The 16,004-nt window shown below is 41.4% G+C and overlaps 1 protein-coding gene across 5 annotated transcripts in view; it reads right to left on the reverse strand.

Moving 5' to 3' along the window:
• The window catches only part of UBE2U (ubiquitin conjugating enzyme E2 U), a 63,104-nt gene that overhangs the window by 19,853 nt on the left and 27,247 nt on the right, over positions 1-16,004 (reverse strand). Inside the window, exons 7-10 of one of the 5 annotated variants that reach the window (XR_011532552.1) lie at positions 9,480-9,591; positions 7,039-7,063; positions 5,977-6,537; positions 3,352-3,433 (exon numbers count right to left, since the gene is read on the reverse strand). Coding sequence is in view for 4 of the 5 variants with exons in the window: in XM_070592690.1 (XP_070448791.1) it covers positions 2,823-2,934; positions 3,352-3,433; positions 7,039-7,063; positions 9,480-9,591 (331 nt within the window). In the remaining variant the exon portion in view is untranslated. Of the gene's footprint in view, positions 1-2,688; positions 2,935-3,351; positions 3,434-5,976; positions 6,538-7,038; positions 7,064-9,479; positions 9,592-16,004 lie in introns of those variants that run through there. The other 4 variants (XM_070592690.1, XM_070592689.1, XM_070592691.1 and 1 more) reach the window with 4 other exon arrangements.

The following is a 16,004-nucleotide window of genomic DNA, read 5'->3' on the forward strand; positions in this document are numbered from 1 at the left end:
TAGATTCTAGTTTCATATCCTTTCCCATGTCTTGGTAGAAATAAAACATTTGCAAGAATAGCTAAAAGACAGGCAAGGCAATAGGAAAGAAAGATCGGCCTTACAAACAAACACCAAACCAAATGAGCGATTCATGAATATTTATGAACTGCTTATAATAACAATAGGTTCCTATTAATACTAATAGAAAACATGTGTGAAACTTAAGAATTTGCATAAAATATTCATGACCATAATTTATATTTCCAGTTTTCAGTCACTGTTCTATGACTACACCCTTAGATGTGCCAAAATAGAACCATAATCTCCAGGTTAGAACGGGCCTTAATAGGAGTCAGTACCTACATTTCATTTCCCCTAAAATTAACTCCCTTCACGTTTAATCTCACTGTTCGGCAGATCATTCAGCAAACAGTAATGGACTGCCTCCCAGTTCCCAGGTGGCCAGGCTCAGTGCAGAGGATACAAAGCTAGACAATGGCCCTGCCCTGGTGCCTGCAGGAATGTCCACCGCAGGGGCTGATGAGCTGGAACAGAATGCTCTAGAAGGGGCGGGCACCCACGTGTGTCAGGGACCCTTTCACCAAGACAGGCTGAGCTGGATCTTCCTGCCGTCCTTGTCCTCGTTCTGAAGAAGCACCTTGTGGCAGAGGCGGCGACAGGTGGAGTGGAGACAGGAGAAAGACCGTGCCCACAGAGGACCTAAACAAACATGGTCGTGATAGGTGCTGTTTTCTGTTCTCCAACCTGAGAAAATTTTACGACTTTTACGTGTTTGGGACAGACCACTGGTTCTCTGGAAAGTTGGGCACGTGGGCTCTCATCTCCCCCGTGCTCAGGAACTGCTGTTTATCGAATGCCCACATGTCAACACTACATGGTTTTATATGTCTGAGCTCATTCAAGAGATCAGATGCAGAACAACTCTGAAGGTCAGCATCGTCTCCATTCAACAGGAAGGAGCATGATCAGCGTGGGGAAGAGCCCCTCAGGATCCGTCCGACTCCAATGCCCTGTGTCTCCCCGAGCTGTTTTTCTTCCAAAGAAAGATTTCCCATCTGAAAACTGACGTCAGGCCACAGCAGAAAAAGCATGAATAGTAGCACACCTTAGGAGTACTCACTGTGCACATGACCCCTTTTGAAGTGCTCTACATGTACTAATTATTTAATCCTCACGATCTCCTTGAGAGGTAAGTATGGTTCTTATGGAGGCACAGAGATGTCAGACAACTCGCCCAACGTCACAGAGTAGGTGCCGGGCAGAGCCAGGACTCACATGCAGGCAGTCTGGCTCCAGCAGCCCTGTGCTTGAACACTCCGCATTCCACCTTTTAAGTCAGACCAATCCTCACTCTGGACCACCAGCAGAGATGCTGTGGCAATCTCCCAGGCAGGAGGCACAAAGTGCAGCAGAGATCTTCTGTCCCCAAACAATGGGGAGAAAGAAGAACTGGTGTGGCTGAAGAACCAGGTCTTGATTGATAAGGGGCGGGGAGGAACAGTGGGAGGAGGGGTAGGAAGCAGCAGAAACAGGTCTCTCCCTAACGCTATGCAGAGGCGAGGTTCTCCATTTGCATTTTCTGTTTGTTTATTTTAAATAGGAAATTTCAGTGCGAGAAAACCATTTTCAAATATTAAAAATAGAGAGATGCATAATGGTATTCTATTGCATGCACATCTAGACCAACGACTCACTTGCCTAGATCCTCAAACTTTTCTACTTGAGTCACTATTGAATTGACCACTTTATTATACCTCACGTATTTGGATGAACATGAGACTTTTAATAATTACCTGAAAAGAAGCTGATTCCACCATACTTTAGACTTTTGCATACTCAAATATTTATGTCGCCATAAAGTTATGCAGATAAATGTAGTAATTTTAAAAATTTTATTTAAATAGTGTTTTTTGACTAACCAACTGCAAGATTTAAAAGAAGCAAATATCATCTGATCTAAATATATTCTTATCAACCACCAGATGGCATAAGGTATGAGAGTTTTATTCTGATGGGGTCAACCATGCACATGATAATTTGACCTATAACTTCAAAATAATGTATTTGGGAAAATGTTCTAGCACTCAAACAACTCACGACTATTTCAGCCAGATGTAGAAGAGGCTGGATTAGTTGAAAGTGACATGGTCCAACTTTTTCTAAATTTGGGGGTTCTGTGGGATGCTCGCCTGGCATTACACAAGCAATCAATGATCAGACATACAAAGCAGTTCTGTTAAAGGGAATAAAAAAAGAAGTCACATCAAAGCAAAATTAACCTTCTAAGTAGGTTTCTTTAAACGAAACTTCAAATGCACCATCAAGAAAAAACTGTGCTTGTACTCCTTGAAATTCCACTTAATAAAAGAGTTTCTACTGCCTATAATTTATTCTGAAAGCAGGAAAGGCTCTAATGCAAAAGCTTTTCTCTACTTTGGCTTGAAGGAAATTTGTTTCAGAAGTCAACTGAAAAAAAGAACATGCAAGTGAAAAGCCCAACGTTAACTGTGCTGTTAAAGGGTAGGACAGCATATTTTAGGAACATCAATTTCTGCACAAATTCAAAATACAGCATATTATTTTTATTAGTCCTGTACTTCCATCTAGAAAACAGGTCACATTGCCAACAAGTCAAAGAGCTAAAAAATAAGTTAAATGAGCTAAATGCAAAAAGTAGGATCTTGAATTCCCCCAGCTTTGTGGTAGCACAGCAGCCTGGCCAACACCACAGAACCGAGACGGAATCTGCTCTCGCGTGAGGAAGCAGAAAGACTGCCTTTCGGGGTCAAGAGACCAAAGCAGAGATTAAGGTCCCTTCCTTAACGTGGTCTGAGGGTCAATGACTTCTGAAGATAGTGTAATAATTTATTTTTGCATTTTACTACAGACTTCCTTATTAGATGTAATATATTTGGTTCCTGAGGGAGAAATCTGTGGAAGACGAAAAGATATTTGAAACTATGAGAAGGATGAAAAGCTAATTGGTGATATATAAACAGGGCTTTCACCCCTATTTCTAAGTCATACTTTGATAAGGATAATGGGAATAGGAGTAAGAGATTTCATGGTGGCGGCGGTGGGGGGCGGGGGGGGGGAGTATCGTGAGATTCCTTCACTGAGGCTCATGTCTTCTCTCCATCTTTGGCAGCCAATAGGGAGCAAAGATGTTTCCCACCTAGGTTCATATTAAAGGAAAAAGTGATACTTACTCTTGTTCTTATGTTTAGAAAAGGGCATAAGTTATTTCCAAAGGGTTTGTCCTGATGGTTCAGTTAGACAGTAGAAAGTGGAATGAGAGCTATTTCAAGATAGTCGGATAATATATTCTAGACACTTAAAATTACTTACTTTAAACTCCATTCTTTAGGATGTTTTAGCTCCATTTTCTTCCATTTATAATACTTTGCAATGAAATTTTGATCTTCAAACACTGAAATTAGAGTATTGAGAAAAAGGAACTATTAAAAACACTTTAAGAATAGTTCAACGTCTGAAATGATAGACTTCATTAAGTCGATATGTGGCAATGACGCACACTCTACAGTTCAAGTCACGTTACAATGCTTGGACACTTTCCAAATTTCTTCCTTTTATTTGAACTTTGTAATATTAGATATTGTTTAAAATAAGTAGATTGTGACTTTAAAACTTTTCATTATAAAGACATTTGTTTACATTTAATTTGTAGTCATGAAGAAGGTGTTAAAATAACTCACATAGAAACTGCAGACACCATAGTTTAACAAAATTCTGACTCAGCACTTCAAGCGGCAAAATAAAATCCTGGAGTTGGAAGCGACATTCCAGATCTTGATCTTTCCTAAAGCAAGAGTCTGCAAGAGATGGGCATCCAGCCTCTAAACGAACCCCTTGCCAACGACAGAAAACTCTCCTCTTTGTTGTTGGGAGACTGACTGTTCCACTGACAGTAAGGTCACAGTGTCGTTGCTTAATCGGAGTGCTGAGTTTCCACTCCTAGTTCTGACCTCCGGAGCAACACTGAGTAAATCCATACTCCCCGTGGGAGACAGCCCTTCGAATAAAGATAGCTCTCAGGGCAGCCTCAGTTCCTTCAACTGTTTCTTAAGACATGATTTTCTGGAGACCTAACCATCCTCACCATCCTGGTTGTGAACCTTGTTGATGCTCCTATTAAAGTTTGCATTCAGAATTGGCTCAGGGTCTTGATTTCATTTGAATAGCAAAGACACAAATGGGTTACTACCATCCTTGATCTGTGTGCTACACCTCTGCCAATTCAGCTTAGATCTGCATAGCATTTTCTGGAAATCACATTACACCGCTGGCTCATATGTTTGTGGTTAATTATAAACCTCATGCCTTCATTCAAATGCACATAAAATTTATTGAAAATCTACTATGCTTAAAGCGCTGGTAATTTTGACATGAAATAACTGTTAAGCCAGATCATACACACATATATACCTCATCTATCTATCAATCATCTATCTATCTAGCTATCTATCATCTATCTATCTATCCATCCATCCATCCATCCAGCTCTCATCTCCCTGTTCCTTATAACTGTCCTGGATTTACAGTCTCGAACTATTTAACCAACTAGATGTTCTCCACGGTCTTGCCCTTATCTGGAGTTTCCTTCTTAATAATGATGAATTACCCCTGTTGTCACTGATAGAAAAAACCATTTAAACTTAATAGTTCTCATTTTCTTCTATTAATATTACATGATTTTCACCAGCAACGTTCCTCACTATTCTTTAATTTCTTTTCTTGCTTCAAACACACACAAGCACATATACACACATATTCTTGTAGGGTTATTAATACTCTTTTTATTGGTATTTGGATATAAACTCCTCCCTTCCATTAGGAAGCAAAGCTGAGCTTCCCAGAGATCTTAGTGAGGGCTCGATATTTCCCGTAGGTGATTATAATAACTAATATTAGTAGAGTTTTTACTATATGCTGGAGGGATGCAGTATGTATTGTTAATACCTACTTTACAGATGAACAGACAGACAGAAAGGTGGAGTAATGCCTTCTTATTGGGACTATTCACTACTGCTTAGAAAAAAGTTAAAATTTATTTGAAGTGTCTATTCAAGGATCATTCATATCTTTCCTTAACTTTTTCAAAATTGCCTTTCCTACATTTTCTATCCAAATATGTACAGCAGTCTCTTCTTTACATATTATAAAACTCCAAATGGCAAGGTCATCTTTCCTGAATAGTCCCATTAATTTTATATCATTGGCTCATTTTATTCCTCGCTTTCTCTACTCTCAGAGATGAAAAATGCCAAGCATTTGCACAAAATTTTATTGTAAAGCTTCCTATTTTACGCCTCCAATTTTTTCACTCATCTGTCTCTTACCACCTGACTGTAAACACCTCAGAAAGCTTATCATAATCCTTCTCTTCTTGTCTCCAACACACAGCCAACTGTCTAACATGGACGACGCTCAGTGAATGATGTTGATTGGAGGGAAATAATGAAGAAATGAGGACAGGAGAGAGAGAGAGAGAGACAGACAGAGAGAGACAGACAGAGAGAGAGAGAGACAGAGACAGAGAGAGAGAGAGGAAAGGACCAGTGAAATTTGGTCAGGAGTTCTTGAAGTTCGATCCCCCCCACAACCACATCTCGCCATAGGGTGGCTTTGTAATCTGTGGTGGGAGAGCACTGTCTGTTGCCTCCATCATACAGCTCTTTCTCCTTCTCTTTCTTCTGAGGATTACTGGCATTGCTTCTACTCTGTTCTTCCATGACGCATCTCTTGTCCCACATCTGTAGAGGTTGATCTGAAGTTTTTTTCCCACTGATGGGACTCTCACCTCCAAAGACAGAAAAGCACTGACTTGCCTCAGCATGTTTCGTTTCCACACATACCACCTCATGCTAACCAGAGAGCAACTTAAAATAGAGTGGAACATTTTTGTCAATGAATAGAAATGAAAAATGAGGTACAAAGAGTTAAAAGACTAACCTAAATTCTCTTAACTGTAGGCGCAAAACTAGTCGAGGGCGGAGGAGTCTCTAACCGTGGACGTCACGCTCTGCCCGCCAGAGCCCTTCTAACCTCGGCTGCACACTGCAACCACCGGGGGAGCTTCACAAACTACTCCCGCCTGGTCCTGCTCCCAGAGATCCTGATGGGTTGGGGCTGAGGTGGGAATTTTTACAGGCTCTGCTGGTGGTTCAGAGGAGCGGTCCAGCCTGAGAGCCAGTGCGTCAGACTTAGACAACATTGCTTTTTGCATCTGATGCATCTTGGAGGCGGGGTGTTGCTGGCTCAAAGCTCAAAGAATGAAGGTCTCCTAGGGTGAAAGTGAGCATCCCAGGACGCTTCAGGCTGGTAGGACTGTTTCGATGACAGCAAGCACACACAGGAAGCCTGCACTCACGGTTCCAGGGCACACTGGTCTGAAGGAATTCTCTTCCCCAAAGATGAACATTTCCTTATGAGGATCATCTTCCGTCATTAATGTGCTGTTGCCCACAACCACATGTGCTGATTTGTTCTCTGCCAAACTTTTTCTTTGCCATTCTGTAGTGATGGGCAGAGAACCGTGGGTCATCAGTACATTGTCCCATATGATTGTCTGTGACTATAAACTAATAATTACAATTATTGAAAAATGTGTTGCATAGACTTCAGAGTTTGAATTTAAATCTCAGGGTTTACAGAGAAAACAACTTTATATCATATTCTGGAGGCTGTATAGTATGAGAGAAAGAGTGACAAATGTGGAGTCAGATCTGGTTCCAGTCCTTGGGCCACAGGCTACCTGCAGTAATTAATAACAGCCACTCACTGGGTGCTGGGCATTCTTGCAGGGCTCCAGCCCTGTGAGGGGTATGCTATAACTATTCTCATGGTACAGATGAGGTAAATGGGACACAGAGAGGTTAAGAAACTTACCCAAGGTCACATGTTAGTAAATGGGAGAGGCAGGATTAAATCTCAGCAATCTGGCTCCAGAATTTGCACTCTTTACCAATATATAATATTCCCTCCTATATGTGTGACCTTTGGTAAATCACATACCTTCTCTTGGTCTTGGTTTTCTCGTCTGTAAAACAGAGTAATAATAATAATGTCTCGCTCTTGGGTTGATATCCCACTATGCATGACATATATCAGAGTGTTCAATAAATATTGGCTGATAAATGAATCAAAGAAGGATAAAAACAAAGGATGATTAAAAAACATAATACAGAGTATGCTCTGTAAACTGTATCATACAAGGACAAATTTACTATTATTACGGCACACATGACTATATAAAGATTCATGGTACAAAGATATAGAAAAAAGTTAATATTCAAAATCAAAATACAACCATTCATCACGATTCAGAAAATAAAAAGCTTTAAAAATATGCACGAGAGTTTAATAATCTTTCCGGGATAGGAATATAACTGTAGAAAACGAATTTATTAGAAGTTTCCCTTTTATTTCCGTGTAGTTGAAGAAGTGTTCTATGATCTAAAAGCTTCATCTTTATTACTGCCAGGAAGTTAGGCCGTTAAAAGAGAGAGGATTGGATCTCATCCAGCTGAACTATCCAAAGACCAAAAGGCCAGCAGCACACCTAAGGTTTACATTTAATTTGTTAAAATTAAGTGCCGGTTATTATTGATGGAAAACTCTTGAAACATTCTCATAACAAATCTCTGGGGGAAGGAGAGAGAGGATGACGGTGAAATCTTGCAGCAAGGTCTAGAGTCCGTCTCAGAGTTCCTCTGGGCTAGAGGCAGCCATCGCCAGCCGTCGCCTTTACGGAGAGACAGGATTACACACGAGGTTAGCGACAGATGGAGAAACAAGAGGCACGTGAAACATTTTGGTGTCAAACTCTTTTGAAGAAGAAACTTCAGTCACTGGTGTTTCATTATTTCCTTCCGTTTTTTAATTGTTCTTTATTGCAAGCCAATCATTTGCAAATTTCCTTGAGGTTTGGCATGTAATTCTATTTTTTTTTTTCCCTAGCAATTTGGAGTTTCCAAGTGCCTCTAAATATTTACCTGTCATTCCACGAAGCGCCATCCTATACCACTCAGCTTGTTTTTCGGTTGAAGCAGTTGGACACTGAGTCGGTCCCCAGAGGGTGCCAAGTGCCTCTCCACACTGTGTTTGTTGAAGGTACCGCCCCCGGATTCCTTCTGAGCTCTTCAGTGCCTCACACGTAGTAAGTACTCGAGATGTGTTTGCTGAATTGACTAAGCAGTACACAACCACAACTCTTTGAAGTGAAGTAAACATTCACATACTCTGGTATCAAAAATAATAAAATTCTCTGTACTGATAGATTGCTAAACACTGTTTGAAGCAGACTTTAAAGGTTTCTTAAAGCACCTCAAATTATTTTTCTCAACCGCTAATCTACGAGTGATTGAGGAGGGGAACATATAAACACAAAATAATTAATAAGCAGCAACCTGAAGGAACATGTAATTTCTTAGAAGTTCTTGAGCTAACTTACTTTTTTGCATTTGTTAAACTTCGTACTACTTTTCACTCTAATTCGTGCCTTAAAACTAGAAACTTTTTGTTGTGATACTTTGTTCTATTGAAACAAATATGAGACTATCACAATGATGAGATGAAATTGGATGAGGCCACAAAGGAAGGCAGTGGTCGTGGGGGTGGAGTGGACAGGAGACATTCGTAATGTTGTAGGAGGCGAAATCACCACGATTTAATGAGGGAAATGAAGTCTAGGAAATGGCGGTGGACGAGAGAGAGAGTGGGTAGGGAGGACTGAATGAAGAAGGAGGAGGCAGAGGAACCCTGGGGAGGAAAACCCTGGACGCCGGTGCCACCTAGCTCAGGAGAGCACAGCCAGCCAGAGAGTGGGGAAGATGAGGCTGAGAAGCAACCACTGAATCTGGGAGTCGCGAAGCCGCTGGTAACTTCAGAGTGCGCCCCTGCAGCAGGATAGCTCACGAGGTCATATTTCAGGAAATGTGTACAGACTGGATAACCTATTTTGATCCAAATAATGAGACAGTATCTAAAGATTTGATTAAATGCGACCAGAAAGTTGTCTTGCTCTCCCCTCCTGTCTTTAGCTCCTAGTGTAGATGGCAATGGATAAGTCTTCCTTAGAAGGATCGAATTGAAAGCCCGAGGTTCATATGTTTTCTTGCTGTTTTTCTACTTAATTCTTAGCTTGAGGATAATCGCGTTTAGAATCAAAAAGATTCCTCCTGCTATGAAGACTTCTTTCTGGCGTGAAGGGAGTAAAGTAAATCTCACAAGACTGAGGACTTCATCTCTTACGCCTCCAAGTGCCTCTCTTTCCTTCTGGCTTCTAATCAGACTTCAGTCCGGGGCTCCATACAAAAGAGGAAATAAACTCATAGCTGTGGAATGATTGCTATAAACAGCCAACAGAGAAGTTTATCACCCGCAAATTGCAAATATATGTCAATTGGTCTTTGAAAGCAAGCCAAGTCGAGAATAATTAAGAGATTAATAAATACCAGAATCAGGCAGGTCATCTTACATGGAGTTCTGCAATAGTCCGTGGGCTTTGACGTGGCTATTCCAGACCATGTCTTGTAGTAATCGTCAAATGAGACTACTTTAATTGATCTGAAAATACAAATTAAAATCAGACAATGAGTAGTCGGCAAGTTTGATTTTTAAAATTACTTTATCAGAGTGGATAGTTTCAGACAACAATATCTTGTCACAAGACATTAAGCTGATTTGCAATTTCTAAGGAAAGAATCTAGCATATTAATTTCTCCACTAATACAAACAAATCACAGAAAAGAAAATCCATCTAAATCACTTTTCAATGATAAATGTAAATGTGCACCATGTGTATATTATAAACAGAAAACTACAGGTTTAAGATATCTGCCTTTCACGACTAACATTAAAAAAGCACTTTAAGGAAAGCATCATACCTGTATTTTGCTCCTTCCACAATCAACAATTTTCTCAAATTTCTATGCCAAAGTTTAGTGAAATCATCCTTATTTCCTTTTTATGATGAGAGGGAAATAGAACGCCAGAATTGAGATTTTTTTAATTTTTACACAGAATCTGGCCATTTTTGAAGAGGAAGAAAAACAACTCTTCTAATATTCCTGCCCACACTTTTCCTCCCCTGTGCCAATATCACCATGTCCTCGCGGGACAGCAGAGGCTGTTAGAAAGTATTAAATGGGAACCCTGAAACCGTCTCTTCCATAACTGCATTTCCATTTTTTTCCTACAAACTTTTTGAAAGCAGAGATTCGCAACACTCTACAAACAAAACATTGCTTTGGGATATTTTCAGACGTGAAATCACCAATTAACTCGCTTAAATAGACACTTGAGAATCAAATGTAAAAGACCTTACATTTGTTTTCCATTTTAAGTCTTTGGCTGTTTGGAGCCAGCAGCAACTTTTCAGTTTTCAGTTAGAACAAGTATCCAGCACTAGCATTTATCGGTAAATTATAGGTCCCTTAAAGTAAATATTTAACTCAATTTTGAAATTAATGGGGCAATATCTACATGTGTTAATGCATTCATTTATTCAAATGATAATTACAGACACCTACTTTTAAGACTAACATTTTTCAAATGTGTTATTGATTTTGCAATCGTACTTAACTGGAAATCTGAAACTCAGTGCAGAGAAATTAATCACGATATTATTGCCTCCAGAGTTACAACACAGTGCTTTCTACTACTAGATGATATACTAAACTAACATTAATTTGCTAACGAAATGTTTCGGCTTTTGGCAATGAAGGTAACAAAATGAAAGGCTGCATTATAGCTCCTGCATGAAAAAGCCAGTGATCAATCTGCTGCCACAGATCATTTAGCAGACAACAATGACCCCAGAGGAAGGAAACTGTCAACACACTGTCTAGTGAAAAAAATACACCATCTTCAGGCACAATCGTCTCCATTGTTTTTTTTTCTGTTTGACGACGACCCATGACCCTCCCCCTTCCCAACGGTGTCCTGTTCAATTTCAAACTGTTAGCCTTCAGGGGCTTTCTCTTCTTTTCCCAGAATAATTAAAAATATCACCCTAAAAGGTATAACTTTAGTATAGTTTGAATATACATAGCAGAATGTCTTAAACATTTGGGAATATTTGTATTTTCGATTTTATAAAGAAAACAGTCCCTTAAGATAAGAGAACAGTAACTATTTTATCATTATTTAGATAAACTACTAAGTTTACAGGGATATATACAGTACAAAAAATACATGTGTTTATAGTTTCAACCAACAACAGGAATTTATTGAGTATTATCACTGGCACTATGAATACAAAAAAGTAGAAGATACAACTTTAAACTGAACATCGGAGCTTATTATCCTGTTGTGAAAATGAAATATCCCTGAACTGGTAAACAGAATAGCTCTATATATTAATATAATGATGCGCTACATCATTTAGCACAGACATCTGGAGACCAGAGTGACAGATACTTTGGCAGTGGCAGTAAGCAAAGAGGTTGGAGGTGCGAGCTCCAACTTTGCTTCAGAGCCATTAGGGAAAGAGTCACCCGGGATACGGCCCTAAAGGGAGGAGGAGGCGTTGCAGGCATTGCGGGGTAACAGTATGCCCAATCGCTCCGGTGGGAAGGGGCACGGTGTGTGCACATGCACGTACAGAGCATGTTGGGGGAAGAGGTGATAATAACAAGATAATTGACTCCAGTGGACAGTTCCAATTTCAGAGGAATTGAAATTTGATAAAAATAGGTGAAACTAGGCAATGCAGGGTCTTCAAATTTAGGCAGAGAATGGGTTAGAGTTGATGTGGTAATCTTGATTTATTAGGTGATAGAGAGTAATGAGGAGGTCTGGAATACGGCAAGTAAATGGTGAAATCAGCCTTTGAGTAGGAGTTTTCTCTGGCGTTAGTATGTAGCTTGGCTTTTATGAGAGTAAATGCAGGGGGACCAGTTAGAAAGTAAATGCAGTAATTCAGGCAAGAGATACTGAGACCTAATACTTGAGTGGGAGCAAACATTATGAAGAGGGGGAGATGAATCTACGACAATACTAAAGAATTGACTGGACTGGTTGCCTGATGGAGTGTGAAGAATGAAGGAATTTGAGGGTCACATATTCTCCTAAAGCCCAGAAGACCAGTTAGCTCCGCTATTAGTAGAAAGCATCTAGAGAAACTCGAGTGAAATATGAGTTTAATTTTAAACATGGGTTGTAGGTGATGACCTCTAGGAGTGTGATTGAGAAATTGGGGCTGGAAAAAAGAGATTTGGGTCAAATCGACACAAAGGTTGATAGATGACATCATTAGGGAAAACAAAGTCCAAAAGAGTAAGTGTTTAGAAAAAAAAGAGCAGAAACCAATTCACAGTTCAGAGGAGCCAGTGAAGGCAGCAGGAAGGACGGTGAAGGGAAGACGAGAATGGTGGTGGTGCTACTTCATGGAAGCACCGTCCCAGCCCCAGCAAAGCTAACGACTACATCCCGACACATCTCCGGACATTTAGTCATGTCGTATCCTGACTAAGGGCACAGGCTCTGGAATCAGCTGGTCTGGGTCAAAACATTCTGGCACCACTACTTATTAGCTGCGTGACTCTGGGCACATTACCTAACCTCTCCAGTCCTGCTTCCAGGGATAAAACTTCCTTTTGCGGTGGTTGTGAGCCTTCAACAGAATCATGCATGACAAGAGCCAGGTAGGGGGTCTAGCGGCCCCCAGCACTCTGTGTCAGCCGGTCTCCTCAACTGCCTCAGTTAATAACACCTCCTCATTTCTCTCCTGCAAACTCTGAACCCAATTGCTTTTCTCTCTCTGTCCCTCCCTATTCCAGGTTCTCATGCCTCTGCTTGAAAGCCGCATCTGGTCACCTAATTCTATAGGAGGAAGTCTAGAGACTCTCATAGAACTCGAGGTTTTTCAGCATCTGGCCATGCCAACCTTTTCTTCCACGGCTCCTTCGCACATCCAGAGGCTCCATCACAAGGAGCTTCCTGACAACCCTGAGGGTACCACAGAGTTACACTTCTGTGCCAGTGCAAGCAGTTCTGTCCAGAAAGCTCGTGCCCTCTGTGGTTGTCACACTTCTTATCACAGATCCCGCCCAATAAAAATATTATGTCAATGCAGGTTGTCACAGTGGCCACTGCAGATGCCTCCATTCTCCTCCCATTATGTACAAGCCACTCTATCTGATGGCACAGACCCCATCCCTGGCTCTAAGTCAGGGCCTGATGGGCTCAGGGCTGTGTGATCAAGGTAACAGTTTAGGGACAGGCACCTGGCCCAAAAAGATCCGGTCAGAGCGAAATTTATTCTAGTTTCTAGTACATCTCGATATCTGGGAGTGTCAATCTTCTTTGCTCTTCTTCAAGATTGCCTTGTTTATTCTAAAGCCTTTGCATTTCTCCACACCTTTAGAACCCCCTTGTTAATTCCCAGAAAAACACCCGGCTGAGATTTTGATTGATATTCAATTGAACGTATAGACTAATTTGGGAAGAACTGACATTGTAATAATATTGAGTCTTTTCCAAGTCGCACACATTGTATATCTCTCTCTATTTCTTTAGGACTTAAAATTTCTCCCAGATATATTTTGTGGTTTTAAGTACAGATATCTTATTCATCTTTTGTTACATTTCAGTGCTGTTGTAACAGTAGTTTTAAAATTTCTCTTTCTATGTGTTGATTGCTAGTATATAAAAATACAGTTGATTTTTTAATGCTCATCTTGTATCCAGGGTCCTTGCTTAATTCACTTATTAATTTTCAAGCTTTGTATATTCATTTGGATGTTACTTTGTATAGAATCCTGTTATCTGTGAATAAAGATGGTTTACTCCATCCTTTCCAAAATTCAGGTGTATTGGCCTATAATTTTTCTTTCTTATAATAATCTTCTCAGGTTTCGGAATCAGAGTTTGGAAGACTGGAAGTATACCCGTTTTCTCTATTCACTGAAAAGTCTGAATATGTTTTTTCAAAAAATTGTCTTATTTTGAAATAAATTTAGATTTATAAAAGAGTTGTAAAGATAGTTGAATACTTTTTTGTTGTTGTTGAGGAAGACTGCCCTGAGCTAACATCTGTTGCCACTCTTCCTCTATTTTTTCATATGTGGGACACCTCCACAGCACGGCTAGTGAGCTGAGCAGGCCGGGATCCGAACCTGCGAACCTGGGCTGCTGAAGTAGAGTGCATGGAACATTAACCACTCAGCAACCAGGCTGGGCCCGTTGAATAGCCCAAACAAGATGTAGAATATTTTTATTACTCCAGAAAGTTCCTGACTGTCCCTTCCCAGGCAGTCTGCCTTCACACTTTGGGCAACACTGACCTGATTTCTGTCACTGCAGATTAGTTTGCCTGTCCTAGAACCTCGCATAACTTGGACCATACAGTATGTACTCCTGTATTACTCGGGGTTTTTCACACAGCACAATGCCGGCTGTGACACATGCAACTATAGGCGTTGCATGCATCAACATTCGTTCATTTCTATTGCTGAGAATATTCGATTTATGAATATAACAACTTATTTATACATTCAACTGTTGATGGGCATTTTAGCTGTTTCCAGGTTGGGATATTATGAATAAAGCTCCCAGGAACATCTGTGTCTAAGTGTTTTTGTGGATATATATTATCGCTTCCCTTAGGTAAACACTTAGGAGTGGAATTACTGGATTACAGGGCAGGTGAAAATTTGATGTTATAAGAAACTACTAAATTGTGTTGCAGACAGGCTGTGGGCATGTCAAACGGCACAACAATGTGCACAGCAATGCAGCAGAGTCCCGGGGACTGCCTCCTCGGCAACAACTGGATTGCTAGCTTCAGCCAGCGGTGCGCCCTTCCCATCTGCCCCTTCTCAGAAATGACAGCAGCCATCCAGTTCAACCCAAAACCTAGTATTTATCCTGGATTCCACTTTCTCTCATACCCTACACCTAATCAAACCAAGCCTTGAATCCATCCGCTTTCCTTCCCTCTCCACATCTGCGCCCTCAGCCCTAGCCCCAACACCTCTTCCCTCCCTTGGTCCACTGAAATAACCCAATGACTGTCTCCTTGCTTCCATCTTAGATCTGCCACAATCCAGTCCCCACACAGCATTTAAAGTAGTCCTTTTGAGATGTTAACCTGATGATGTCTTTCCCCTTCTTAAAAGCTGTTTGGCTGCATCCCAATTACTGCTGCAAGGCTAATAAAATCCGAATTCCTACCTAATGTGGGCCTGCCTCATCTCCTGCCCCACTCCTCTTCCCCCTGGCTGTGGTCCAGCTCCGCGGCTTGCTTTCTGCTGCTCTAACACGCCATGCTCATGTCCATTGGAGGCTCTGTGTACTAGGTATTCCCTTGGCCTACAATCTCAGGGTAGCTGAGAGATACCACTCTCCCCCAGTTTTTCACTCCTCCCTTTTCCTTTCAATTCACAAATCTCGATTTTTCAAGGTAACACCCTCTACAGGTTTATCTCACCATGGTTCTTGGCTATAGTAACTCTTTCTCCCAGAACCCACGCATCACAGTCCGTCGTCAGTGCTGGGGCCTCATGCTGCCACCTGGTTACCTTGCTGCCTGTGTGATGAGAGAGTCCGCGTTCCACACAAAGGACCGAAGGGCCAGGGTTTCCTCCCCAGAACAGGGGCCCCTCTTCCTTCTGTGTGACCCAGCACCAAAGACTGTGCCCAGTCTGACTGCCGGAATGAGAAATAACTGCTGCCCGCATTTTGGTGTCAATATTTTATGTATTCCTTTCAGGCCACGCTCACATGCTCAGCGCTCCTGCCGGAGACAGATCCCAGCAGTGCTACGGGCTAGGCCTCATCTGGGGGCTGGGGGATGGACGAGGCCCATGCTCTTGCTGCCACATCCCAATTAATCACTCTGTCAGCTGTCCCAGGTCTTCTGATGTGCTGGGGTTACAGAGCCCCTGGACGTGACGCTGTCTCACGCTCCGGGACAGAGGCCTCCCCGAGGCTCCTTCTTCCAGGCGCTCTTCTGACTTCAGTCTCTTGGGAGCTAA

Source organism: Equus przewalskii, chromosome 24, assembly GCF_037783145.1.
Source record: "Equus przewalskii isolate Varuska chromosome 24, EquPr2, whole genome shotgun sequence".
Lineage (NCBI taxonomy): Eukaryota > Metazoa > Chordata > Mammalia > Perissodactyla > Equidae > Equus > Equus przewalskii.